Below are 27,531 nucleotides of genomic sequence, written 5' to 3' on the forward strand. Positions count from 1 at the left end.
TTATTTTAATTTTAAGGTATAGTTATGTATCTTATGTGTTTTAACCTTTAGATTTACTAATAGCAGACTACACAGCTGTCTAATTAGCAATCTTCATTCTTTATTCATCTGAAACTTTCAGGCAGGCCTGATTGTATTCAGCACTTTGGTGTAGTGGGCTATGTTCATAGACAAAGATTACTAGGTCATGAGTTCAAGGCCCAACCATGATAACACCCTGTGTGCTCACAGTTGTGGGTCATTATTTTTTTGGCCCCATAGTAATACATTGGCTACATCACCTAAAATTGCATGTCAATGGCCATGTATATTCAAGAAACAGACATGCATATGTGCAGGGTGCAATTATGCATTTGCCAAGTTTCAGTATTTATTTACAGTTGTCTAAAATTTAAGGAGGTGATGGCACACTTGGGATTTGAACTCATGCTTGCAGTGCTTATAGACAGGAACACTAACCACTAAACCATTGAGCTGAGCATGATTACCCATGGAATATTTATTCCCATGTTTCAATAGTTAACCACTTCCTTACAGGGCAGTTACACCCCTTCCTGCCCAGGCCAATTTTCAGCTTTTTACACTGTTGCATTTTGAATGACAATTGCCCGGTCATGCAACCCTGTACCTAACACAAATGTATGACATTATTTTCACACAAATATTGCTTTCTTTTGGTGGTATTTGATCACTGCAAGGTTTTTTTTTTTTTATTGTCAAAAAGAAGACCTAAATGTTTGACCCCTAAACCTACCTGCGGGGGGTCTGTGTTCCACAGTCATTGTAGCAGTGTGCTGCAGGGTCCGCGGCGCTCTTAAAGGACCAGTACCTTAAAAAAAAAGACACTTTTTTTGCAATGGACTCCCAGGACAGCAAATTCCCTCCAACCTTGGTGGGGGATTCAAGTTCTTCTGAATCCTCTACTCTGACTTATTTGGCTGCTGTTGTGGCGACTTTGGTGTCCAAAATGGATGTGCTGATGACTGAACGTGCTGCTAAAAAAAGGCCTAGGATTTCTTTTTCTTCTGATTCTGAATGTGACATGGTTGCTGTAGGTAGCGTACCCCTTTCAGGGTCTCGCTCTTCTCAGGACCCGCAAGAGTCTGAGAGGGAGGCGGAGGTTGCAGGGGTGAATGATTCCCCCCCGGGACGCCAGAGGAACGCGCAGCTATGGACGTGCTGATTTCTGCCATTAAAGAAACACTGCATTTAGAGGATGAGCCCAATCCTCCGGGCATTGTGTCATCTTTTGGTACACACAGAACCCGCAAGACGGCGCAGGTTTTTCCCTGCCCCGCTGAGTTTTATCACACAGTGATTGAGCAATGGCGCAATTTGAAACACACCTTGACGGTGCCTAAAAGGTTTCAACTTCTCTATCCTTTTGCGTCTTCTACGGTTGCACGCTGGTGTGTGGCTCCTCAAGTGGATCACACTGTGGCCAGATTGAACAAGGCTACTCTGGTTCCTACCGAAGATTCTCCGGTATTTCGGGATCCTACGGATAGGAGGCTGGAATCACTTGCCCGCCACTCCTATGTGGTGGCAGGTTCCCTGCTCAAACCTATTTTCGCCTTTGTCATGGCGGCTCAGGCTGTCGCGGATTGAACCAAGGTGCTCCGACGCACCTTCGTGGCTGATTCTGCTTCCCCCACTACCGTGGAGATGGTGGACCAGATTTATCAAGGGGTCATGTATTTGTGCGATGCGGCCTTGAATGAGGCCCCTTTGGCTGCGCGCCTGTCCAGTGTCGCGGTGCTGAACCGTCGTCTGATATGGTTGAAGAGCTGACCAGAAATCTAGAAAGGCGGTGGCTTACATTCCCTATGCGGGGTCTCGCCTTTTTGGTGAATCCCTGGATGAATTGGTTAAGGGAGTCACTGGGGGCAAGAGCACTCTGCTTCCCCAGAATCCCAAAGGCAGGTTTTTCCGCGGCAAGGGGGGTCCCGCCTCTAAACCTAATCAGGGGTCCTTTCGTGCCTTCAAGACACAGTACAAGGGGAACCCTTCAAGGGCCAGGGTGGCCAGAGAAAGCCCTGGGCCGGCAAACAAAAATCCATGCTGGTGCCGCAACTCTGTCCGCCTCTGCCTGAAGGGGGCGCCCTCACCCATTTCAGGGGTGGGGGGACATTTGCGCGGTTTCCTCCAACCTTGGCTGTTCCGAGTTCAGGACAGGTGAGTTCAGGAAATCATCCGATCGGGGTACAAGATTGAATTTCTTTCACGGCCGGCAGACAGATTCTTTCCCTCAAATCTTCATTTGACCCCAGGGCGGTTACAAGATCTCCATCAAGCGGTGCAGGATCTCCTCACTCAGGGGGTAATCATCCCGGTGCCTCATCGGGACAGGTTTCGGGGGTTTTACTCAAATCTGTTCACTGTGCCCAGAAAGGAGGGCAAAGTGCGTCCGAATCTGGACTTGAAAGCTCTGAACCGCTTTGTGCGCGTTCGAAAGTTCCGCATTGGAATCGCTCCGCTCGGTGGTGGCCTCTCTGAGTCCGGGAGAATTCCTGGCCTCTATCGACCTGAAGGATGCGTATCTACACATCCCCATTTTCGAGGGTCATCAGAGATACCTCCGGTTTGCTATCGCGGAGGATCATTATCAGTTTGTGGCGTTACCCTTTGGTCTCGCTTCGGCTCCAAGGGTCTTTACCAAGGTGTTGGCGCCTGTTCTGGGCCTGTTACTGGCACAGGCATTGCGGTCTTGGGTTATCTGGACGATCTCCTGTTAAGATCGAGTGCCAATCAGAGCCTGCTGCGCGATCTGTCCACTACGGTCCAGACGCTCCAGGAGTTCGGTTGGACCATCAACATTCAGAAGTCGACCTTATCTCCTTCGGTTCGTCTCCTGTATTTGGGAATGGTTCTAGACTCTGCTCAAGCGAAGGTGTTTCTGCCGGAGGACAAGCTCCGGACCCTGCAGTCCGAGGTCAGGTCCCTCAGGGCCTGTATGCGGTCCCTGGGGTTGATGGTATTGGCCTTCGAGGCGATACCATTTGCACAGTTTCACATGCGGTCTCTCCAAGCGGAGATCCCGGCCAGATGGGACAGACTACCTCAGTCCTTGGAAGGGAGAGTGTCTATGAGTCACCAAACCAGAATGGATCTCTTGTGGTGGCTTCAGTCCCCGGCTGTTTCGGAAGGGAAGTCTTTCCGGCCATTACTGTGGACGGTGATTACCACGGATGCCAGCCTGTCGGGCTGGGGTGGCGTCCTGGGCAACCTATCTGCCCAGGGCACTTGGTCGGAGGAGGAATCCTCCCTTCCGATAAACATATTGGAATTGAGAGCGATCAGGCTGTGCCTGCTCCATTGGTCGGATCGTCTTCAGGGCCGTCCTGTGCGGGTGCAGACGGACAATGCCACTGCAGTGGCATACATCAACCACCAAGGGGGCACCAGGAGTGCCCGGGCGGCCCAGGAAGTGACCAGTATTCTGTCTTGGGCCGAGACTCATGTCCCGGCGATATCGGCAGTTCACAATTCGGGTGTGGAGAATTGGCAGGCAGATTATCTGAGCCGCCAGACCCTGGACCAGGGGGAATGGTCCCTGCACCCGGAGGTATTTCTAATGCTGTGTGCGAAGTGGGGATCCCCGGATGTGGATCTGTTCGCGTCTCAGCTAAACCACAAGGTGGAAAGGTTCGTGGCAAGAACGCGCGACCCTCTGGCAGACGCCTCGTATGCGTTGGTAGTGCCTTGGCATCAGTATCGCCTGATCTATGCCTTTCCTCCAATTCAGTTGTTGTCCAGGTTCCTTCGCAGGTTGGCCTCGGAACAAACCTCGGTGATTCTGGTGGCACCGGACTGGCCACGCCGGTCCTGGTACGCGGACATCGTTCACATGGCTGTCGAGCCTCCATGGCGACTGCCAATGCGGGAAGATCTGCTGTCTCAGGGACCGATCTTCCATCCTGCTTTACAGTCGCTGGCTTTAACTGCTTAGCTGTTGAAAGCTAGGTCCTGAGAGACAGGGGTCTCTCCTCAGAGGTCATTCCTACTTTAATCAAGGCTAGAAAAGCCTCGTCTGGTAAGATTTATTACCGAACGTGGAAAGCTTATTTTGCCTGGTGTGAGTCCAGGGGCTTCTCTCCTCGTTCATACTCGGTGGCGAGAGTGTTGGCTTTCCTTCAGTCTGGTGTGGACCAGCGCCTTGCGTTGGCCACGATTAAGGGCCAGGTGTCTGCACTGGCTGTTCTTTTTCAGCGCCCTGTGGCGTCTAATTCTTTAACTCGCACCTTCATTCAAGGTGTGCGTCACTTGGCCCCTCCTAGAAGGGAGCCCTTGCCTTCATGGGACTTGAACTTGGTTCTGTCCGTGTTACAACGTTCCCCGTTTGAAAACATCAGGGAAATTTCGTTGCCTCTGCTTTCTAAAAAGGTTGCCTTTCTGGTAGCGATCACTTCTGCTCGCAGAGTGTCGGAGTTGGCGGCGTTGTCTTGTCGCTCCCCTTACCTGGTGGTTCATAGGGATAAGGTGGTCTTGCGACCCAACCCGTCCTTTCTTCCAAAGGTGGTTTCGGAGTTTCACATCAATGAGGACATTGTCTTACCTTCGCTCTGTGCGAATCCTAAGCATCCTAAAGAGATTGCCTTGCATTCTTTGGATGTTGTCAGGGCGATCAGGGTTTACCTGTCGTCGACTGAATCCTTTCGAAAATCGGATTTTCTCTTTATCCTCGGAAGGGTATGGCTGCGTCTGCGGCAATCATTTCAAAATGGATCAGACAGACAATTGTTCAGGCCTATTCGTTGAGGGAACGGGTACCACCTTTCCCTGTCAAGGCGCACTCTACCAGATCGGTGAGTACGTCCTGGGCCCTCCAGCATCAGGCTTCCGTGGCCCAGGTGTGCAAGGCTGCGACTTGGTCGTCAGTGCACACTTTTTCCAAATTCTACAAAATTGATGTTCTGGCATCAGCTGATGCCTCCTTTGGCCGCAAGTTCTCTGAGATCTCTGTGCGGCAGTACCGTAGGGAACCCAGGTTTTGTGTGGGTCTCTGGCTGTTGGGGTTGTTTATCCCCTTGGTTTTTTGCTTTCCTGGGTTGTTGCTCCTGTTGAGCCTTTTTGTTGCCCAGAAGGTTCCCTTGCTGTTCATGTAAGGTTCCTTTCTCTGATATGGGTACTACGTTGCCTTTTTCTGATGGTTGCGTTTCCCACCCCTCATGTCTACACTGCTTTGGGACATCCCCATTGGTGAAGACTGTATGAGTGGGCGGTTTTAAATGCAAACGCCCGCGAACGCCCGCTAAACGCTCGCTAAATGCGGGTGCAAACGCGACACAACAGACGTTTTAAACGTCCTAAAAGTTTCAGCATTTCAAGGGACTTTTTTTTAGCATCCCGTGTACATGGAGCCTATAGTTGTATTTTGGTTACATAATTGCAACATTTTGCAAAACACAATTTAAACAAACCATAATCACTTCATTACATTTATTTCATAATATATGCCACTGATAGTTTATTAGCCTATCAATGTATATTTAAAATACTCATTTTTCACAGAAATAAATGTTTTTTACACCTATATATAATTTCCAGCGTGCAGGATTATTTTTATAAATTTGTTATTTTTATACAGTTTCACTAAACTAGGTTAATTAGTTGGGAATTGTAGTCTCTGAGGTTTTTGTTTTTTGTTTTTTTTTTTATTTATTTATTTTTTTGGGGGGAAGAAATCACAAATCACACATGCTTTTCAAAATTCTCTTGAGCAGGTGGCTAAGTCGTTAGCCAATCTGCCGTGCAACAGTGTATTTGGTTGTTCAAATCCCTGAACTACCTACAACTTTCTCTGTTGTTCTATATGACAAGCAACACTAATATGGCTTCTCCCCAAAAATAAAACATTGTATGTGTGTGAAATTAATATATTTTTGGGTTGGTTAGTTATAGGAAGTAACAATAATATATTGGTTTTTGCATATATATAGATATATATCTATATCTATATATATATATATATATATATATATATATATATATATATAGATAGATATATGTATGTATATATATATATATATATATATATATATATATATATATATATATAAATATAATATATATATGTGCTCAGGTATCCCTATCTATGTTCCCATGTCTAATGTGAAAGGAGGATCCAAAAAAAAAAAAAATTAGCGCCGGATTAACACCGTTTTACCACGATTTTCGGCATTAGCGCTAGCGCAATGCACTATACCGCCCGCTAACGTTTTCAAAAACGTTATTTTTTGCCTACTTTTTGGTATGGAGCATGCTCACATGGGCTATCTGGCAGCAATAGACTCCGGGAGCTATTTTTGCGTTTTGCACTTTTATTAATATCTTTTTTTCTACTTAACTTTTTCACACAGTTTAAAAGCAGTTTAGCTCAAGATGACATAACACATCTTTCCCACACATTTTTTTCCTGCCATATTTTGTAATTTAGAAACAATTAGTCCAGCTTTTAGCTTTTAGCTAGATTTTTGGCCTGGACCTGGTGATCGGTTCTGACCAATTGCAGAACGTCCTGTGCCTGTGTAATGTAAGAACACAGGCACAGGAAATGATGCAATCTTCTCTCCTGGAGCCCTTTTTGGTTCCAGCGTGAGAAGAGAGAACATCTACCTTGAGTACACAAGCACTACACTGACACCAGTACACATAGGCACATATTTAACCCCTGATCACCCCCCAGTTAACCCTTTCACTCCCTGTCACAGTGTACATTATATACAGTATACAGCTAATTTACTGCTTACTGTATTAGTGTAACTTCCATTAGGGGAACTGATTTCTGAAATTGGCGCATGTGGCACCGTGCGACCTAATCGCCGGGGCTTCCCCCAACGACTTGTAGATTCCCAACTTAGATGGGGGGACAGAGCCTGCTTGAAGTGTAATAAACTGCTTGCAGTGAAGTGGAGGGACACAGCAAATTTTTTCGTTCTGTCCTCCATTCACGCAGATAGGACAGACCAAATTGCAACTGCGACTGGTGTTGTTGAGAAGCCCCTCTGTGTCCACGAATACAACCCTAACATGGGAGGGGTGGACTTCAATGACCAGATGATGGCTCCGTACTTAATTGCCCGTAAGGCTAGACGCTGGTACAGAAAAGTGTCTGTATACTTATTCCAATTGGCCTGCTGAACGGTTATGTGCTATATTAAGCGTCAGGAAGAAGTGGATCCTTCCTAAAATTCCAGGAAGAGATCATCACAGTCCTTCTGTATCCAGAAGGTGCTGTGGCCCAAATTCACAATCCAAATGGAGTGAGCCGGCTCCATGAGAGGCATTTTCCGAATGTCCTTCCTAGTACCCCTACCCAATGAACATTCCAAAGATGATGTCCTGTCTGTAGAAAACGCAGATATAGGCATGACACCCGCTATTTTTGTCCCTTCTGTCCTAACCAACCTGGTCTCTGTATCGGGGACTGTTTCCTTCGCTACCACACACTATTAGAGTATTAGTATAGGGTACAGCACTGCATAGTCTAGGGCACACTTTCACACAGGGTCTCGAAAGATGTTGGATGGCTTTCGCATTTTGAGAGACCCTAGCCCGGAACAGTTTTTTTTACAGTAACAAAAAAAAGTGTAAAAAAAAAAAAATTAAATAAAAAAAAATGAAAAAGCCAAAAACAGTTGTAGTTTTATTGAGTTAATTTTCTGTTCTTACTCTACTCATTCTACTTTTACTGTACTTTATAATATACTGTTATACTGTAATGTTTTATTGTTACTGTTTTTCATTGTTAACCATAGTTTTCTTTGCAGATACCACCATTCTACTGTTTTACTGCACTGTATACTATTATATTGTATTGTTTTATTGTTACTGTGTTTTATTGTTAACCATTGTTTGCTTTGCAGGTACACCCATCAGCTGCAGCACTGATTTGTTTATTCTGACAGCAACAGCGTTTGCTCTCAGCATATACGTAAATCAATGATTGCAGCACTGTAAGAGGTGATTTCATCACCACATTTAAAAAAAAAAAAGAGCATATATGGCAAAGCATAGGGGATGGGGTGTGAACACAGAGGGGGGATCTTCCCTATGCTTCGCCATATATTTTTTAACACTTTTCTTGGCAGAGATTTCTTCATCCACATTGATCAATGCGAAGGGAGGAATCTGCAATGTTTTTTTTTTTTTTCTTTCAGCCGATGGGCTGAATGAAAAAAAAGAACGTTGTATGTATGTCCATCATTAGAAGTGGGTGGATGCTGGGAGGTCTAATTGTGGGCATACCACACAATTTCTGGTATGTTTTTCTACAGCCAGCGGCTGGCTTTCATGTAAAAGCAATCCTAATAGATAATTAGCCACTAGACTGCTTTTACAAGCCGTGGGAGGGGACAACCCCCCCCCCCCCCCTCCTGCCGCCTTCCACGTTTTTTTCAGGCTCTTCCGTCCCACCGGGTAACCGAGAGTGCAGGCGGTGGTTCCGTCAGCTGACCATAGAGCTGATTGGAGAACAGAATGGTTTCAATCATCTCTATGGCCTAAGATACCGGAAGCTACGAGCATTTCATGACTTCGGTTTCCCCAGATATAAACAGCGTCATTGGGTAAGCATCTTATCACACCAATCTTGGTGTGGCCAGATGCTTTAAGGGCAGAGGAGAGATCTAAAGTCTAATAGACACCATTTTTTTTTTTAAAAGAGTACCTATCACTACATACAGTTGTGTTCAAAATTATTCAACCCCCACTGAAATTAATTGTTTTGGCCAGTTTGACATTGATTTTGATCATTCAGTCATCCTGCTTACAATTAAATCGAAGAGGCACGTGTAGGTCAGACAAATATAACATAACATTTATAATGAAATAACCACAAATGTCTTTTCTGTGCTCACATCATTATCAGTTTTATTCAACCCCCAAGTAACATTCAATCTTAGTACTTAGTACAACATCCTTTTACAGCTTTTAAACGTGAAGCATAGCTTGACACAAGTGTCTTGCAGCGATCTACGGGTATCTTCGCCTATTCGTCATGGGCAAAAGCCTCCAGTTCAGTCACATTCTTAGGCTTGTGCACTGCAACTGCTTTCTTTAAGTCCCACCAGAGGTTCTCAATCGGATTTAAGTCTGGTGACTGTGATGGCCACTCCAAAATGTTCCAGTCTTTAATCTGCAACCATGCTGTAGTGGACTTGGAGGTATGCTTGGGATCATTGTCCTGTTGAAAGGTCCAACGTCTCCCAAGCCTCAGGTTTGTGACGGACTGCATCACATTGTCATCCAATATCTCCTGGTACTGAAGAGAATTCATGGTACCTTGCACACGCTCAAGCTTCCCTGTACCTGCAGAAGCAAAACAACCCCAAGGCATGATTGACCCCCCGCCATGCTTCACAGTAGGCAAGGTGTTCTTTTCTTCATAGGCCTCCTCCAAACATAGCGTTGATCCATGGGCCCAAACAGTTCTAATTTTGTTTCATCAGTCCACAGAACACTATCCCAAATCTTCTGTGGTTTGTCCACATGACTTTTGGCATACTGCAGTCGACTCTTCTTATTCTTTGGAGACAGCAAGGGGGTGCGCCTGGGAGTTCTGGCATGGAGGCCTTCATTACGCAGTGTGCGCCGTATTGTCTGAGCAGAAACTTCAGTACCCACATCTGACAAATCTTTTCTCAGTTCCTCAGCAGTCACACGGGGACTTTTCTCCACTCGACGCTTCAGGTAGCGCACAGCAGTCGAAGTCAGCATCTTCTTTCTGCCACGACCAGGTAGCGTTTCAACAGTGCCCTTTGCCTTGAATTTACGAATGATGCTTCCTATGGTGTCTCTTGGTATGTTTAACATCTTTGCAATCTTCTTATAGCCATTGCCCTTCCTGTGAAGAGTACTCACCTCTTCTCTTGTCTTCCTGGACCATTCTCTTGACTTCACCATGTTTGTAACCACACCAGTAAATGTCTAGAAGGAGCTGAGTATCACAGTCATTTTAAAGCTGCCTAATTGGTGCTTATTAGGCTTTATTGCTGCTGCCTGACATCCACAGGTGTTTTCAATACCTGATTGAAAACACTTCAATGAACCTCTGTTCTTCAGAGTGGTAGCCTTTAAGGGGTTGAATAATTGTGTCAATGAAGAATTCACAAAAGAAACATTTACTACTGTATTGCAAAACCAATTGATGTAATTTTAGTTGCATATAGTTCTTTAAGAAGTCCTTGTAGGATTTCATTCTGAATACAATTACAAATGTACACTAAATTCCCTAAAACCATTTACAGCATTGGGGGGTTGAATAGTTTTGAACACAACTGTATTGCTATCATGGGGGATGTTTAAATTCCCTGTGATAACAATAAAAATTATTTTAAAAAAAATGAAAGGGAAGGTGTCAAAATAAAATAAAAAAGCAAAATAAATATTAATAAAAAAAATTAAAAAAAATTCAAGCACCCCTGTCCTCCCTCACAAAAATATGTAAACAGCAATTGCAGCATGCATGTGAGGTATCGCTGCGAACGTCAGATTGAGGGCAGTAATTCTTGCAGTAAACCTCCTCTGTACATCTAAAGTAAAGGCTTTTAAGGGCTTTTAAAAATGTACGTAGTTTGTTGCGCTGCACCAGTGTGTGCAATTTTAAAGCATTTCATTTTTGATAACTATATACTTGGCATAAGATCTTCTTTTATATTTTACAAAAACATTTGGGCAATATATAGTGTATTTGTGCATTAAAATTAAAAAAAGTGACTTTTTTCCCCAAAAATTGCGTTTAAAAAATCTATGCGCAAATACAATGTGACATACCATGTGACATAAAAAAATTAAACACCCACCATTTTGTTTTGTAGGACCTCTGCTTTGAAAAAATAACCTTGGGGTGTCTACTTTCTGAAAAGGGGTCATGTGCTATCTTGGCATTTAATGGCCTCCGAAACTGTGATAGGTAATGAGGAGTAAAATCAACAATTTATGCCCTTAGAAAGCCTGAAGGCAGTGATTGGTTTTGGGGGTCCTGTGCATGGCTAGACTGCCAAAAAGTCTTACACATGGGGTATCCCCATACTCAGGAGAAGCAGCAGAATGTATTTTGGAGTGTCTTTTAACATATACCCATGACATGTGTGAACAATATATCATTTAAATGACAACTTTGTATAAAAAGAAAATAAAAATTGTAATTTTCCCAAAACCTGTGTCAAAATAAAAAATATTCCATGGACTCAACATGCCTCTCAGCAAATAGCTTAGGGTGTCTACTTACTGAAAAGGGGTGATTTGGTGAGGGGGGTTGTACTATTTTGGTATTTCATGGCCTCCAAAACTGTGATAGGTAGTGAGAAGTTAAATCAACGATTACAAAACCTTAGAAAGCCGGAATGCAGTGATTGGTTTTCGGGGTCCTGTACGTGGCTAGACTGCCAAAAAGTCTTACACATGGGGTATCCCCATACTCAGGAGAAGCAGCAGAATGTATTTTGGGGTGTAATTCCACATATACCCATGGCATGCGTGAGCAATATATATTATTTCAATGACAACTTTGTGTAAAAAAAAATGTCTAATTTTTCAAACACCTGTGACAAAAAAATTAAATATTCACTGGGCTCAACGTGCCTCTCAGGCAATTCCATGGTGTGTCTACTTTTCAAAAACAGGTAATAAGGGGGGGGGTTTGTACTGCTCTGCCATTTTAGCACTTCAGGAAATGAGATAGGCAGTCAGAAAGTAAAAGCTGCGTAAATTCCAGTATTTACACGATAGTTTGTAAACGTTATAACTTTTGTGCAAACCAATAACTATACGCTTATTGAGATTTTTTTTTATCAAAGACATGTAGCTAAATACATTTTGGCCTGAGTGTATAACTAAAATTTATTTTTTTGGATATTTTTTTTTAAGAAAAAGTAGAAAATGTCATTTTTTCTCAAAGTTTTCTGTCTTTTTTCGTTTATATCACCAAAAATAAAAACTGCAGAGGTGATAAAAAACCACCAAAATAAAGCTCTATTTGTGGGGGAAAAAATGACATAAATTTAGTTTGGGTACAGCATTGCATGCCTGTGCAATTACCAGTTAAAGTCACGCAGTGCCAAATTGCAAAAAATGGCCTGGTCATTAAGGGGGTAAGACCTTCCAGTCCAGAACTGGTTAATATGCTTTTTCTTCAGCAGTGGAGTTTTGCATTGTGAGCGTGCATACAGGCCATGGCAGTTAAGTGCATTACTTATTGTTTTCTTTGAAACAATTGTGCCTGCTAATTCCAGGTCTTTCTCAAGCTCTCCACAAGTAGTCCTTGGGCTCTTGGACAACTCTTCTGATAATTCTTTTCACCCCTCTGTCAGAAATCTTGCAAGGAGCACCTGGTATTGGTCGATTTATGGTGAAATGATGTCATTTCCACTTCTGGATTATGGCCCCAACAGTGCTCACTGGGACATTAAGCAGTTTAAAAAACCTTCTATAACCACTGCCATCAGTACTGTAGATTTTAAGATTTTGCAACAATAAGGTTGTGAAGGTCTTGAGAGAGCTCTTTGCTTTTACCCATCACGAGATGTTTCTTGTGTGACACCTTGGTAATGAGACACCTTTTTATAGACCATCAGTTGAGACTGAACCAGCTGATTTTAATTTGCACTGGCAAGGGGCAGGATTGCTTTCTAATTTCTGATAGCTGGTGTCTTGGCTTTTCTTGCCTTTTTGCACCTTTCTTTCTTCCTTCCTTCATGTGTTCAATACCTTTTCCCTGTGTTATTCAATTTTATTACACATAACTTCATTTCAGAACTTACTTGTTTTGGTTTCTTTGTATGTATGGATTGCATGGGTTGTTACCGACATGTGGTAAAAATGTAATGTCAATAGCACCTTTAGAAATATAATTTACCTAAAAAAAAAATGGTGATGCGATCAATACTTATTTTACCTGCTGTATATGAATATGAACAAGGCCACTGATAGGGGGGTAGAGCCTGCCCTTCTATACCGAGCCTGGGTCCCATAAGTTTAGCAGCAAGGGCTGGGGACAGAGAGGGGACTATTTAATTATCTTCAGGAGCAGAAGGAGTAATCCTCTGTGCTGTGGCCGCCTATAAAATAAATTAAACTTCCACCCTCTTCTTCTATATCAGTTCATCAGGGCAGGCCTGAACTTTAATTGTCAGGAGCCACAACATGGAGGATTACTCCGCTTGACCCCGAAAATTTGTATATAGTCCCCTCTATATCCCTGGCCCCTGCCTTTACAACCCAGGGACCATTTATTTAAAATGTAAGTCCACCCTAAAACTAAAATCCCTGCATCTATAGACATCTATGATCTAACACTAACCTATCTAGCTCTGTAAAGAAGAAATCGGTGTACATACCTTTTTTGAAGCCGATCTGATCCAGTCTCCAGCGGCAGAAGCTCTGCAGAGGACACGGCCGACAACGGCTGTGAAATGAATGGGAAGTGATGTCATCCATAGACTTACTATGGGGCTTCCGTTGTCAGCTGTGTCTTCTGCACCCGCCTCCACAAGCCGCCGCTGACAGCTCAGCGTGGGATCAGGTCGGATCGGATTCTAAAAGGGTATGTATACTAATTTCTTCTTTACAGGGCTAGATAGGTTAGTGTTAGATCATGGAGGTCTGTAGATGCAGGGATTTTAGTGTTAGGGTGGACTTCTACTTTAATTGCTTGGGGCCGCGGTTGGTGGGATTAATGTGCATGCACAAAAAGGTATTTAAAGTCCCTTCTTGTCCCTGTCCCTTATCAGGAAGTCTGTAGTGGGGGGAGGGCGCTATCAGGCAGACTGCATGGAGCCTCACGATTTTTAAAGATGGCCCTGTATATAAATATGGGAATAAGAGGAATAATAGTGTTTCAATGTGCTCAGAAGGTGTTTTCAGACTTTACCTGCAGTGCCACCTACTGGTGAAATTTAGTATCACTGCAAACCATACTTGTATACAGTGATGCTCAACTCTGACCTTCCATGCATTAATGGTGCAAAATTAATAGAGGTGAGATAATTAGCATTGTTCTCTTATACTGGTTGAAGGAGAACTGTACTAAGAGAACTATGTGAGCTGCTATTGAAGGATTGTTCTGAAATTGCTATCTGCCTGGCTGTCATACTTATTCTTTAGCTTTAGTGCATTCTGAGTTACTTACTTAAAACAAGTATACAGACCAGTCATTTTCTTACCACTCCTGTCACTAAGTCATGCATGCTTGTTCTGGTTTAGGGATTTAGAAAGCCAGGTTATGTCAGGAAACTAAAATTGTTCAGGAGGTCAGCAAAAGCAGCCCCTATATTTCTCTCAATAGAGTTTCCTCTACTGCAGGTTTTCTGCTTCCTAGTAATGAGGAAAACATTCTTTCTAAGAAAGTAATGTGGAAGCACTGCCGCTGTGTGGGAACCATATGACATAATATAGTATTGATGCAAATATTCACACAAGGAGTTAAGAAATCCTATTAAACCATTGTCACAGGTCAAAATGAAACCAAGCTTTGCTCCCCCTCCTGAACCTGAAATTACAGAGCCGGTATTTGGACTGAATGACATGACCAATGAAAAGCTGTCAGAAAAGAAAAGGCGGGCACAGGAGGTCTCTAAGCACCAGCTGCAAACCGCGGCAGAACGTAAGCGCTTGGCTGTACTCAATGATCTGGTGCAGCAGAGGAAGGAGTCAGACATGCTGCAGTCTACTAAAGAGCTGTAAGTACAATATTCATTTTACAGCACAACAGAAGGTTTCTTTGAAAGGCAAGCCCAATAAAAATTGGGATTTAGATTTCTGCTCTCCGCAGTATACACTTACTTTTCCTTTGCTTCCTCGCCACTCTGTTCAACAAAAACAGCCAAAGCAAATACAGTGTTATTCATATCCCTTAAAATTTTCCACATTTTGTCTTGTTACAACCAAAAACCTAAATGTATTTTATTGGAATTTTATGTGATAGACCAACACAAAGTGGCACATAATTGTGTAGTGGAAGGAAAATTATAAATTGTTTTTACATTTTTTTACAAATAAATATCTGATAAGTGTGGCATGCATTTGTATTCAGCAATTTATCATCGTCCTTCCACTTCACAATTCTGTGCCACTTTGTGTTGGTCTATCACATAATATCCCAATAAAATACAATTACGTTTTTGGTTGTAACATGACAAAAGGTGGAAAATGTCAAGGGGTATGAATAGCACTGTATTTGCTTTGGCTTCTTTTGTTGAACAGAGTGGCGAGGAAGCAAAGGAGAAGTAAGTGTATACTGCTGAGAACGGGGGAACTAAACAAAACCTGAGTGTTTAAATAAAGCCATAAACTGCTTGGATTTTAGAAGATTCCTCCTGGCTCGTCCAAAATTTGAGCAGTGTATGGCCTGCAGGTACTATTCAGTTTTGTCAAAGGAGCCTGTCAGATGCAGGCACTGTAGGGGTATTTACACAGCCGGCAGCTCCGGCTGTGTGAATACAATAGCCAGGCCAGCTTTAGTTTCACTAGTCTGTCTATATACTGTTTCTGTGTGCCTGATGGATGGGCTATTGGTATCAGCCTTCCATTCATACAGGCATGACATTACAAGGCATTGATTACCAGCTGTATTTCTCATTTGCCAATAATCCCATCTGACAATATTTTTTTCATCCACGTTTCTAAGGCCCCTTTCAAACAGCAGGCAGATGACAGCTTATTTGCAGAGACAGAGCTGTCAGATCCCCGCTCTCCTCTATGGAAGAATGGATGAAAATGGACCACCTGTCAGTTGTCATCTGATTCCATCCGATCCGATCCTCCAGACGGATGGAAAATAGGGTTTCCATCCATCTGGATTTCACAGACAGGATTAGATCGGATAGCAGCGGGTGTCAGCGGAGATCGGCTGACATCCGCTGCTCCATAGAGGTGCATGGAGCATCCAATCAGGTCCGCCTGAAAAACTGACAGGCAGACCGAATCGGAAAGCCCGTGTGAAAGGGGCCAAACCTTCACAGAATTTTAGCTTTGAGTGGCCTGATGATTGAAAATCATTTGTAAAATGCCTTTCAACAGACATTTCAGTGATATTTAGTCTAGTGCCACCAGAATTTCGATTTGTTGCCTGAAACTGAGAAAAAAAATGGAAACTGTAAGTAAGAGGTTGCTTTGGTTAAAAGTTGACCACACATGGAGTCAGTGATGTATTTAGGTTTTGTGCTGCTCTAGGCCTGACTAAACTTGGGCACCCCCTAATTTAAATATGGCACACCCCTTCCTGTAAAGGCCACACCCCTTCCTGTTTATGACCCACCCTGTCATCTGTAAACCACAGACCACAAACACAGTCTATCAGTGCCCATGAGTTCAGCCTCGTCAGCGCCCATCTGTGCAGCCTCATTTCTGCCCATCAGTGCGGCCTTATCAGAGGCCATCAATACAGCCCCATCAGTGGCCACCAGTGCATTATATCAGTGCCCATCAGTGCTGCCTTATCAGTGCAGCCTCATCAGAGGCCATCAACACAGCCTCATCAGTGGCCATCAGTGTGCCCATCAGTGAAACATATCAGTGCCCATCAGGGCAGCATATCAGTGCAGTCCCATCAGCGAAGCTTATTAGTGCCGCCTCGTGCCCATCAGTGCAGCCTCATCAGTGCCCATCAGTGCCGCATGTCAGTGCGGCCTTATCATTGCTGCCTCATTAGTGCCCATCAGTGCAGTTTATCAGTACGTACCACTGCCGCCTCATCAATGACCATCATATTAGTTCCCATCAGTGCAGCCTATTAGCGCACATCAGTGCAGCATATCAGCGCAGCCCCATCAGTGCAGCTTATTAGTGCCACCTCATCAGTGGCCATCAGTGCAGCTTTATCAGTGCCCATTAGTACAGCCTCATTTCACGGGATTAGTAAGATTACTCCTTTCTTTTAAGAAATTTGGACTTTGCTGCCACTGATTGTAATCATAGGATTATTTCACTTATTTGTATAATGAATAGGAAGTCCGGAGTCATTATACAAATAAGTGAAATAATCAGTGGCAGAAAACAAAAGTCCAAATATCCTAAAAGTAATCCAGTGACATATTGCGATAGCACATATAAAGGTAAGCAGGTCCAAAATATTATTGTCATCATATACAATTAAAAGTCTTATTTGTATATGATGCAATTCAATATGCTCGCTCAAGGACAAGGATGTTTAAAGAAATTAAATTATATTGACATGATGCCTGCCATACCTGGGGGCAGAGGAGGGTAGGTGGAGCATTAGGCTGCAGTGCCGCACTTATTAGCATTGGCGGCCGTCGGGCCAGTTGTATTAAGTGTGGTCGTCGGTCTGTCCGAATGTCCTCACCGGCCGGTATTATCATACCGGCAGGTAGCAGTGTGACTGCTTTATGGGGTTGCCAGACTGACTTGCCTCCTGGACTCTGCCCTCTGGCCCAATTCGCCCCATAAGACTGGCACTATACTAAAAGTGTAGCACAAGCTGTCGGGACCCTTTTCGTGCGGGAGCCAGGTGGAGGCAGTTTTTTTTTTTTCGTGCGGGTTGCAGCTTTTTTGCCGCCCCCTGCAAAGTGCCGCCCTAGGCCTGGGCCTTGTTGGCCTAGGCCAAGATACAGCACTGCAGGGGGTTAGCTTTTTATTTGAACCTTCTTAGAAAAATAATTCTTTTTTGCTATATTATTTTTTTTTTTAATTGCTTATGCTATAATATTTTTTTTTTCCACAATCGCAGAGTTGCCCTATAAGTGACTGAAAAGTGAGCTAACCAACAGCAATTGGATCCTACAGGCAGCAACGTTATTTTATTGCACAGTTTTCATACACCAGCTGATAAGTGGTCCTATTTTTATACATTTGGTTTGAAAAGAGAAAATCAATTCATGTATTCATAGAAGTTTTCACACTGCGGCAACTTCTCATAGCACTTGCTGCAACATGCAGCACAAAGTCACATAACAATCAAAGCCACATTTATTTCAATGGGTGTTGTCTTAATTGCTGCAACTCAAGTTGCAGAAACAAAAAAAAAAAGCTCCTGCACTACTTTTTTGTGTCTTCTTTGCAGTATGAGTGTCAAAGATTGCAATGTTAAAATCACAAAAGTCCCAAGGAAGTTGTTTTTTTTTTGTCTTATGTTTGCGACTTTGGCTGCGACTTCAAAGAGTTTTGTAAGTTAACTAATATGTGTCACACTCTGTAATACTATGACTAGCCAAAGTCGCAAAACATCAACGTCGCATTGAGAATGCAAGCAAGTTGCAATGTAAATTTGCACTGGAAGTCACACAACTTGGGGTCGCAGCAGTGTAAACCGAGCCTTATTGTCACAATAGAATATAGATTGTAGAATAATATTGTTGCTCTTCTTGCCTTCCTGTAGGTTGTTGTCTGATAGAGCGGTGCAGTTTGAGAAGATGCAGAGAATAAGGAAAGGGTTGCAGGATGATTGGTCCAAGAGCTCTGAGTTGAAGAGACGGAAGGAGCAGGAGGAAGGGCGCTTCATCCGGTAAGTTCAATCACACTATAACCCCAGCATGGGCAAGCCGTGTCCTTGCAGCTGCTGAAGAGATGCAGTATTCAAAACACAGAGCTAACCGGACTGCTTAGGCAGCTGCTGCAGAAAAACACTAGTAATGTCTCTGTACATCTTGTATCACTTAGGGTGAATTCACACCACAGCGCAGAGCAGCCAGAGTGCTGCACAGCCAGCTGCGCTAGGGACAGTGTGGTACACGATTCAGCACATCACACGGCTCCCTCTTTTTTTATTTTTTTTTTGTTTTGTACAAGCTTTATTTGAATTTATTCTCCCTGGAGAAGAGACGCCTGAGGGGGGACATGATAGCAATTTATAAATATCTCAATGGGGATCTCGGCATAGAAAAACAGCTATTCAGTCGAAGGGATTGCATGAGGACTCGAGGGCATACAATGCCATTAGAGGAGAAGCGTTTTAACCCCGGGCAACGTGGGGGGGTTCTTTACTGTTAGAGAGCTACAAGATTGTGGAATTCTCTACCACAAGAGGTGGTTTCTGCGGGAAGTATGGTGGCTTTCAAAAGACTCTTAGACCTACATCTCAAGGATCAGAACATTCAGGGCTATGTGAGATGATTACAGCCACACACACCTACACAGGTTGAACTGGATGGACTATTGTCTTTATTCAACCTCACCTACTATGTAACTATGTAACTATGTAACTATATGTAACTATGAAGTGTACAAATGTACACTTCATATAATTTAATGTCAGGAAGCACACTGTGCTTGTCGACATTGCAGTGCGATTCAGCTTAGTACACTGCGATAAAATGCAGCATGTCTGCATTTTACCGCAGCATACTGCATCGCAATGCTGGGCTGTGTTGCAGTGTGAATGAGACGCTTAGAAAACAATTGTTTCCTGTGTATCCCTGCGATGACAGATGTTTTACTATGCATTAAAATGTCTGTTACCGCATAAAGTATGAATCGGCCCTTAGCGTGGGGTTAGTTACAGTGGGGAAAATCTTTTTTGAATCCCCTGCAGATTTTGTAATTTGGTCACTTACAAAAAAATGAAGGAGTCTTTATCATTTAAAATACACCTATGATAAAAAACTAGAGACAGAATATCAAACAAAAATCCAGAAAAAAACAAATGGTATAAATTGAGTTGCAGTTTAGTGAGTAAAATAAGTATTTGATCCCGAAGCAAATCATGACTTAGTACTTGGTGGAGAAACCCTTGTTGGCAAGCAGACGTCAGACATTTCTTGCAGTTGGTTGACCAGGTTTGCACACATCTCAGGAGCGATTTTGGTCCACTCTTCTTTACAGATCTCCTCTAAATCCTTAAGGTTTGTTGGCTGTTGCTTGGCAACTCGAAGTTTCAGCTCCCTCTATAACCTTTCTATAGGATTAAAGTGGTTGTAAAAGGAGAAGATTTTTTTTATCTTAATGCATTCTATTCATTAAGATAAGAAGCCTTCTGTGTGCAGCTCCCCTCTCAGCCCCCCTAATCCTTACCTGAGGTCCATCTAGATCCAGCGACGTTGCACAAAAGACATTGGCTGAGATAGCAAGGCAGCACCATTGGCCCCTGCTAATGTCAATCAAAGCCAGTGAGACAATGAGCAGAAAAAAGGGGCGGGGCTGGACGTGGCTCCGTGTCTGAATGGACACAGGGAGCTGCAGCTCGCCTTGGGTGCCCCCATAGCAAGCTGCTTGCTGTGGGGGCACTCAACAGGAGGTAGGGGCCAGGGGCACCAAAGAGGGACCTGAGAAGAGGAGGATCTGGGCTGCTCTGTTCAAAACCATTACACAGAGCAGGTAAGTATAATTGTATTTTTAACAGAAAAGATTTTGGTATTACTTTAAGGTCTGGAGAGTTGCTAGGCCACTTCATGCTTCTTGTTGATGGTCTTGTAGCCCATTCCAGCCTTGTGCAGGTCTACAATCTTGTCCCTGATGTCCTTTGACAGCTCTTTGGTCTTGCCCATGTTGGTGAGGTTTGAATAGAAGAAAGAGATTATGTAGACAGGTGTCTTTTATACACATAACAAGTTGTAGTTAGGAGCACCTTCTTAAATTGAAATTAAAGTGTACCACATGAGCACATACTGTAGTCAGTCCGTGGGAGCCAGAATTATTGTTGGTTGGTAGGGTATCAAATACTTATTTTACTCACTGAACTGCAACTTCATTTATAACATTTGTATCATCTGTTTTTTCTGGATGTTTGGTTGATTTTCTGTCTCTATCATTTAAAATACACATATGATAAAAATTATAAACCCTTAATTTCTTTGTAAGCAAACTTACAAAATCTAGAGGGGATCAAATAATAATTTTCCCCACTGTATTTGCTTTTTATTTTTTACATGTGTTTTATATAATGCAGACAGTTTTACAGCAATTTACATATTGGACTTTCACATCAGTCCCTACCTTCGAGGAGCTTACAATCTAAAGCTGGCCGTAAACAGCTCATTTTTTTTCGATCAGCCAGCAGGATGATCGAAAGAAAAAAAAACTCCCCCATTCGCACACATGAGGTATCCTTCCTGCTGTGCCAATGTATTCTTTTTTTTTTTGTATAAATCTTTTTATTAACATTTTCAACATGAAGTACAAACATTCGGGAAGTACAATTCCCATAAACAGTCATCTAAAACAGCATAACCATAATATGCAAGGGAGATTACCAAAGAGGAGTGCAGAGAAGACATCCAAAAGTAATTAGGCTTCCTATTGGCACAATCTGTAGTATAGTGAAAACGACAGTGGAAACAAGAGAACCGAAGTAGGAGCAGTACCTATCCACCACCACTAGATGTCGCCAACAACATAAATTAAGCAAAAATGGGGATATAGCCCTTCTGCAGGGTCCCATGCCACCGGTATCCGGGTATCCCAGAGACGCACACCCCTAATGGGAACCACACTGTGTCCGCCTCCAGGACCCCGGACCCCAGCAGAGCAAACCCCTAGTAGCTTGATGGGAGTGGGTCGCTAATCATGACCTGTTTAACCAAGAAATCCAAGGTTGCCATAGCTTAGTCATACGGGCACTGGACTGATTCTGCTGTGCCAATGTATTCTGACAGTGGGACTCCTCCACTGTCAGCAGCTGCAAACAGTACCACTGATCGACAAAAGCTTTCCAACAGTATCATTTGCAGAAGCCAAACCTTAGGTCAGAGTGGGAATGGCCATAGATGGATTGTAATTCATCCGGTCCCTGACGAATCCATCTATGGGCAAGTTAAGGTTACTATATCACACGCATAAATGCACATACTAGGACACCTTTAGACAGGAGTCAATTAGCTTACCATGTCTTTGGAGTGTGGAAGGGAACCCACACAAGCAAAAGGAGGACATGCAAACTCCATGCAGATATGGTACTCGTTGGGATTCAAACCAAGCACTGTAGTGTATATTGCATATTGTGGAAATGGCCACAGCCCAGACTGAGGCTAAGGCAAGTACTACAGCCTTTTCATATCTCCCTAGACTTTATGAGCATTTAACCCTTGCAGTGCGGATGATACATATTCCAGATCAGTGACTCGCAGGGTATTGAAGCCAGAGGTTTAGAATGACAGACCAACAGCTTTCATTTTCAGAAAGAATGCAAAATTCTTAACTTCCATATTACAAAGCAACCTGACATGTTTGTTTTTCTGCTACTCCAGGGCTAGTAGTGATCTTCTTCTAGATCAGTTCGAGAAGTATCGCCGCTGCTTCCAGTGCAAGAGGCGAACATCAAACTGCGGAGAGACCAACATTTGGTGTGAGACACGCTATGTTCCAGGATCGCGCCTGATGGTTTGATCACCGCTGTCCGCTCCTCAATAATGTTTGTTTAGTCATAAAGCATAACTGTCACTTTGTAGCTCCTGTCCTAATAATGTTACTTCAAATGAGCAGTTCTGCATTCTAATTACATTGGATTATAAAACTTGAAAACACTCTCCTACCTCTGTCTCCGCTATGGCCATGACAGCTGTCAATAGAACTAATTGGGTCTGTGGCGGGATTATTGGGATATGTACTGAGACCCTGAAAACAGATTGTGCCTTAACAAAAAGGAAAAATGGTGTGAAGACTAAATTAGCAATTTGAATTGAACATTGTCTGATGTCTAAACCAAAATAAAGGTTTGTTCAATATGCACAGAGTCTTCTATTTAATACACGAGTACCAGTTTAATTGACCTTTGACATTATGTTAACAAATATGTTTCACTTAAAATCGGCAAAATAAACTTTTATTTCTCCATTTCTAAAATTGGAGGTTTCAAAAAAACTATTAGCCAATTTCCAAGTTAATTGGAACTCCAGCCAGATGCAAAAAAGATCACAATTATTACATACTCATTAATGTGGACCTAGCTTTAGATATACACTGCTCAAAAAAATTATAGAGTATAGTATCAGATCATTAACCACTTTAGCCCCAGAGGATTTGGCTGCTCAATGACCAGGCCCTATTTTGCGATTCGGCACTGCGTGACTTTAACTGACAATTGCGCGATCGGGCAACGCTGTACCCAAACGAAATTGACGTCCTTTTTTTCCCACAAATAGAGCTTTCTTTGGTAGTAATTGATCACCTGTACGATTTTTATTTTTTGCGCTATAAACAAAAAAAGAGCGACAATTTTGAAAAAATAACAATATTTTTCAAATTTTTTAGATGAAATTCTCAAAAAAATTGTTTTTTTTTAACTAGTAATGGCGGCGATTTTTTTTTTTTGCGGGACTGCGACATTGCGGCGGACAGATCGGACCCCTAACTGACATTTTTGACACTTTTGGGTTTACCAGTGACATTACTACAGTAATCAGTGCTATAAATATGCACTGTTACTGTCAAAATGACACTGGCAGGGAAGGGGTTAACTTGGTGATCAAGGGGTTAAGTGTGACCCTAGGGGCGTGATTCTAACTGTCAGGGGGCCTGGCTTGTTAGATCATCACAGACATGCGATCCTATATAGCAGAATCGCATAGCCTCTGTGATGATCTAAGGGAGAATGACAGACAGCTGTGTTTACATCAGCCGTCTGTCTTTCTCCCTCTGCTGCGGGAGATCGTGAGTGACCGGCGGCGATCCACAGGCGCCTGAGCGAGCGATGTAGGGATACGTCGCTTTGCCCAGCAGTGGCAGAGTGCCGCAGTATATGTAAGGTGGGCGGGGGTCAAGTGGTTAATATAAAAAAAAAGCAGGCAAAAAGAACCACCTAAAGGACCATATATGTGAGCCGCCAGGGTATGGTTACAAAAACGAGACAAAAGTCAGAGTACCAAATTACAAAAATTTATTGTTGAAAATACAAAACCATATGCTGAGAAAATATTAAAAGGAACCACCCATCATACCTATAAAAACACAACACAAAGTATCAATGCCAGATGCCACACTCACATGCTCACAGCCCAGTCATACTAAGTGGCCACAGAATGTGTATATAAACAAAGCTAGTGGCTGTGTATCGAAAAGAGGTTCCACCTTGGAAATGACCAACAGTGACCACAGCAAAAGGAGATCAAGATAATGGTGGAGCCCATTGTACCAAAAGTATGGGTCTCCAGGGGTCAAGCACCAAGAAGAAGGTCCTTAACCCATCAGCAGGACCGGTATCTGCTCCTTTGTGCATGGAGAAACAAGATGAGCACTGTCAGAGCCCTACAAAATGACCTCCAGCAGGCCACTGGTGTGAATGTCTCTGACCAAACAATCAGAAACAGACTTTATCAGGGTGGCCTGAGGGAATAACGTCATCTAGTGGGCCCTGTGCTTACTGCCCGGCACCGTGGAGCTCAATTGGCATTTGCCATTAAACACCAGAATTGTGAAGTGGATTCCTTTCATTCCTAACACATTACCCAGTCCATATCAATATAGATATCCAGCATGATAATTTTCACTATTGAGATCTGATGTGTTTTCAAAGTGTTCCTTTAATTCTTTTGAGCAGTGTATAATTTCATGTGAAGTGCATGCATAGTAAATAATGTGTAAGTGTAACAATTTCAAGTACTACCTGTCATAGAGCTCACAGTAGTCCCCTCACCAATGTTGTCATCTGCTGTTCTCTTCTGAAGGACTTAGTCATCTTTGTTCAGGTATCATGCAGGGTCACCACTAGGGATGAGCTCAGGCGTGTTTGGACAAGAGTCTAAACCCGCCTGAGCTATTTTGCCAGAAAGCTGTCAGAGCTGACAGCCGGTCATAGGTGGTAGATGCATTCCCCACCCTGCAGCTATACGTATACACACCCCTTTCATGTGTAGCACCCTCCTAGGTAGGTCTAGAAGAGAGTATAGTTTTAGGGTCTTTCTGCTTACCAGGAAGATAGCCAAGTAAATTTATGGTGCTCTCTGCCTACCAGAGAGCAGGATCTATTGATAGGGTCTGCTCATGGTGCTCAGGTGCAGCTCAGCTTGTCTGAATGTTTCACACACTGGTCCAATAGGGAGGCATATTGGACAGCGGGAGGAAACCTGACAAGCGAGGGCACAGGCATTGTTACAGCCCTGGTGATTGGTAGAGGAAAGTGCCTCATTGCATGCTGGGTGACTGTAGAAATGCCTGGGGCATATGTGCTCATGGTTGCCCTCCTCTGTAGAAGGTGCAATGCTGCCTTGGGTAGTCGACCTGAGGACCGGAAAGTCAGAGAGAAGCTGAACCCAGAGATCCTGCAGAGCTGACTGGAAGCAGGGCCGGACTGGGAATAAAAACCATCCCTGGAAACAATTTAATACCAGCCCCATAGCATTATTATACGAGCCCAACAGCATAACGTCATTATTTTCTTATTCATAAAAGGGAAAACCATGCATTTTAAAGCACATTGGAAGAGTGTATTATATATAGATAAGACAGTTATGTTCTGGCAATCTATCAATCTATGTTCTTGCAATCTATCAATCTATTACCAGAAGTTGCTTATATAAACAAATTCAAGTTAAAAGTGGAGCAATCATCAAGAACAGTCCACTTATTGCTATGGTAATAGATTGCCAGAATTAAGAATAATCGAAGAACTTTACTTCAAAGTATGGAAGACGCAAACAGTTTCAAAACTTTATAAACTTTATTAACTTAACATAAATTACTCACAAAGACGCAAAATAAAGTAGATAAATAGTGCACATAAAAGAAAAAGGGCAAAATGTTTTCTTTAAACCGTAATTAAATATTGTAACAGTTACAATAAACCTTTTGAAATAATAAAAAGTGCAAATATGACTTCCTGGCACAGAACATTCCAACCTTCAGGGACATTTAGAGGACTACTTTATTAGTCTCCTGGCACAGTTAGTCCCCAATAGGGGTGCCTGGATCGTTAGATGATTTGTTACTTTCGTTGTATGTCTTCCTCAATCTTAGGTTTGCGTGACTTCACAGTCCAAATTTCTTTAGTTATGATGTACACGCCATGTTTACACCATGTTATACCTTGTTGTTATTCTCAACCTGCTGAGCATTTTGATGCTTTCCTGTTCATTTATGTTTGAAACTAATAAAGATCTTTGACAACTAAAAAAAAAAAAAAGTGCAAATATGTTGCTGTTAATTCTGTAACAGTACAAAATGTGCAAAAAACCTTTGGAATTCCACAAGTCAGAAAACCTTGAAAACATATTCCCAACTTGCTTTCCAGTCCAAATTTAGAAAATAAAAAAACGTTTACGATGTACCAGTAATACTGGTCCAGTATCATGGCAACTCAACAGTTTTCAAAAAGTAATGTACAAACATTACTCAAAAAAAGTGCTTTAAAAACAAGTAAACAACTTTAACAGTAGATAAAAAAAAAAAAAAAAAAAAAAACAGGGCTCGTTAACTTTTAGGAGGTTGCAATGTGCAAACTGTTTTCCAAAGTATTAGAGCAGCCTTTTTTAACCAGGGTGCCGTGGCACCCTGGTGTGCCTCCTGGGTTCTTCAGGGGTGCCTAAAAATGGCAACAAATTGCCACAAGTTCAGGGGTGCCTAAAAATGGCAACAAATTGCCACAAGTTTTTACTTAGCAGCATTACAACCCTTGACTGTGCAGGTCAAGCCACTGGCACCCTGACAACCAATTACATCACTGGTTGACAAGGAGAACAGACGGGTGCTTGCATTGCATCCTTGTTTACTTTTCCCCTGTCCATCAGCACTGAGGTCACATAGAAGAAGAAAAACTGAAGGAGAAAAGAAATGCAAGAATACTAGTCAGTACCAGTTTACCAGGAAAAAATCACTTCATCATATGATCAACATGTTTAAATACATAAGGGGTCCATATAGTGAACTTGGTCATCACAGAGGACAAGGGGGCACTCTTTACGTCTAGAGGAAAAGAGATTTTGTCTCCAAATACGGAAAGGTTTCTTCAACCTAAGAGCTGTGAAAATATGGAATAGACTCCCTCCAGAGGTGGTTCTGGCCAGCTCACTAGATTGCTTAAAAAAAAAAAAAAACCTGGATTCTTTCCTGGGTGTAGTTAATATAAATGGGTACTAATATTTATAGGTAAAGTTGATCCAGGGAATATCCGATTGCCTCTCGGGGGCTCAGGAAGGAATTTTTTTCCCCTGCTGTAGCAAATTGGATCATGCTTTGCTGGGGTTTTTCGCTTCCTCTGGATCAACTGCAGGTATAGGATTGTGTATATGGGATTGTATGGTTGGGTTTTCATTACGGTTTTTTTTTTTTTTCTATTGGTTGAGCCAGATGGACTTGTGTCTTTTTTCAACCTGACTAACTATGTAACTTCTAATGTTGGACAGCCCATGTTTTAGATGTTTCTGCTATATGTAAAACTATTAGTTTAGGGTTTTTTTACATTTTAGAATGGGGTGCCTCGAGATTGTGCAGAATTTTAAAGGGTGCCGCAACTAAAAAAAAGGTTGAGAAATACTGTTTTAGAGGATAAGTTTGTAAACCAGTAACTAATCCAGTCAAAATTTTGGAAAAATAGAGATTTACCAGCTTGTAATCCACAGACATGCTTGTAATGTTATGTAAGAAACATCCCTTGTAGCAAGCTGCTTTTTGAAGCCAGAACATCCATGATGGTTTCATTGCTTAGTCCAA

The 27,531-nt window shown here is 42.7% G+C and overlaps 1 protein-coding gene across 1 annotated transcript in view; it reads left to right on the top strand.

Moving 5' to 3' along the window:
* The window catches only part of CCDC81 (coiled-coil domain containing 81), a 136,994-nt gene extending 114,442 nt beyond the window's left edge, over positions 1-22,552 (top strand). Inside the window, exons 14-16 of the mRNA XM_082246822.1 lie at positions 14,452-14,678; positions 18,335-18,460; positions 22,137-22,552. Coding sequence (XP_082102948.1) covers positions 14,452-14,678; positions 18,335-18,460; positions 22,137-22,275 — 492 coding nt within the window. The 3' untranslated portion in view covers positions 22,276-22,552. The remainder of the gene's footprint in view (positions 1-14,451; positions 14,679-18,334; positions 18,461-22,136) is intronic.
* Positions 22,553-27,531: the final 4,979 nt, after the last annotated feature.

Source organism: Pelophylax lessonae, assembly GCF_965119305.1.
Source record: "Pelophylax lessonae genome assembly, chromosome: 2".
In the NCBI taxonomy this organism is placed as follows: Eukaryota; Metazoa; Chordata; class Amphibia; order Anura; family Ranidae; genus Pelophylax; species Pelophylax lessonae.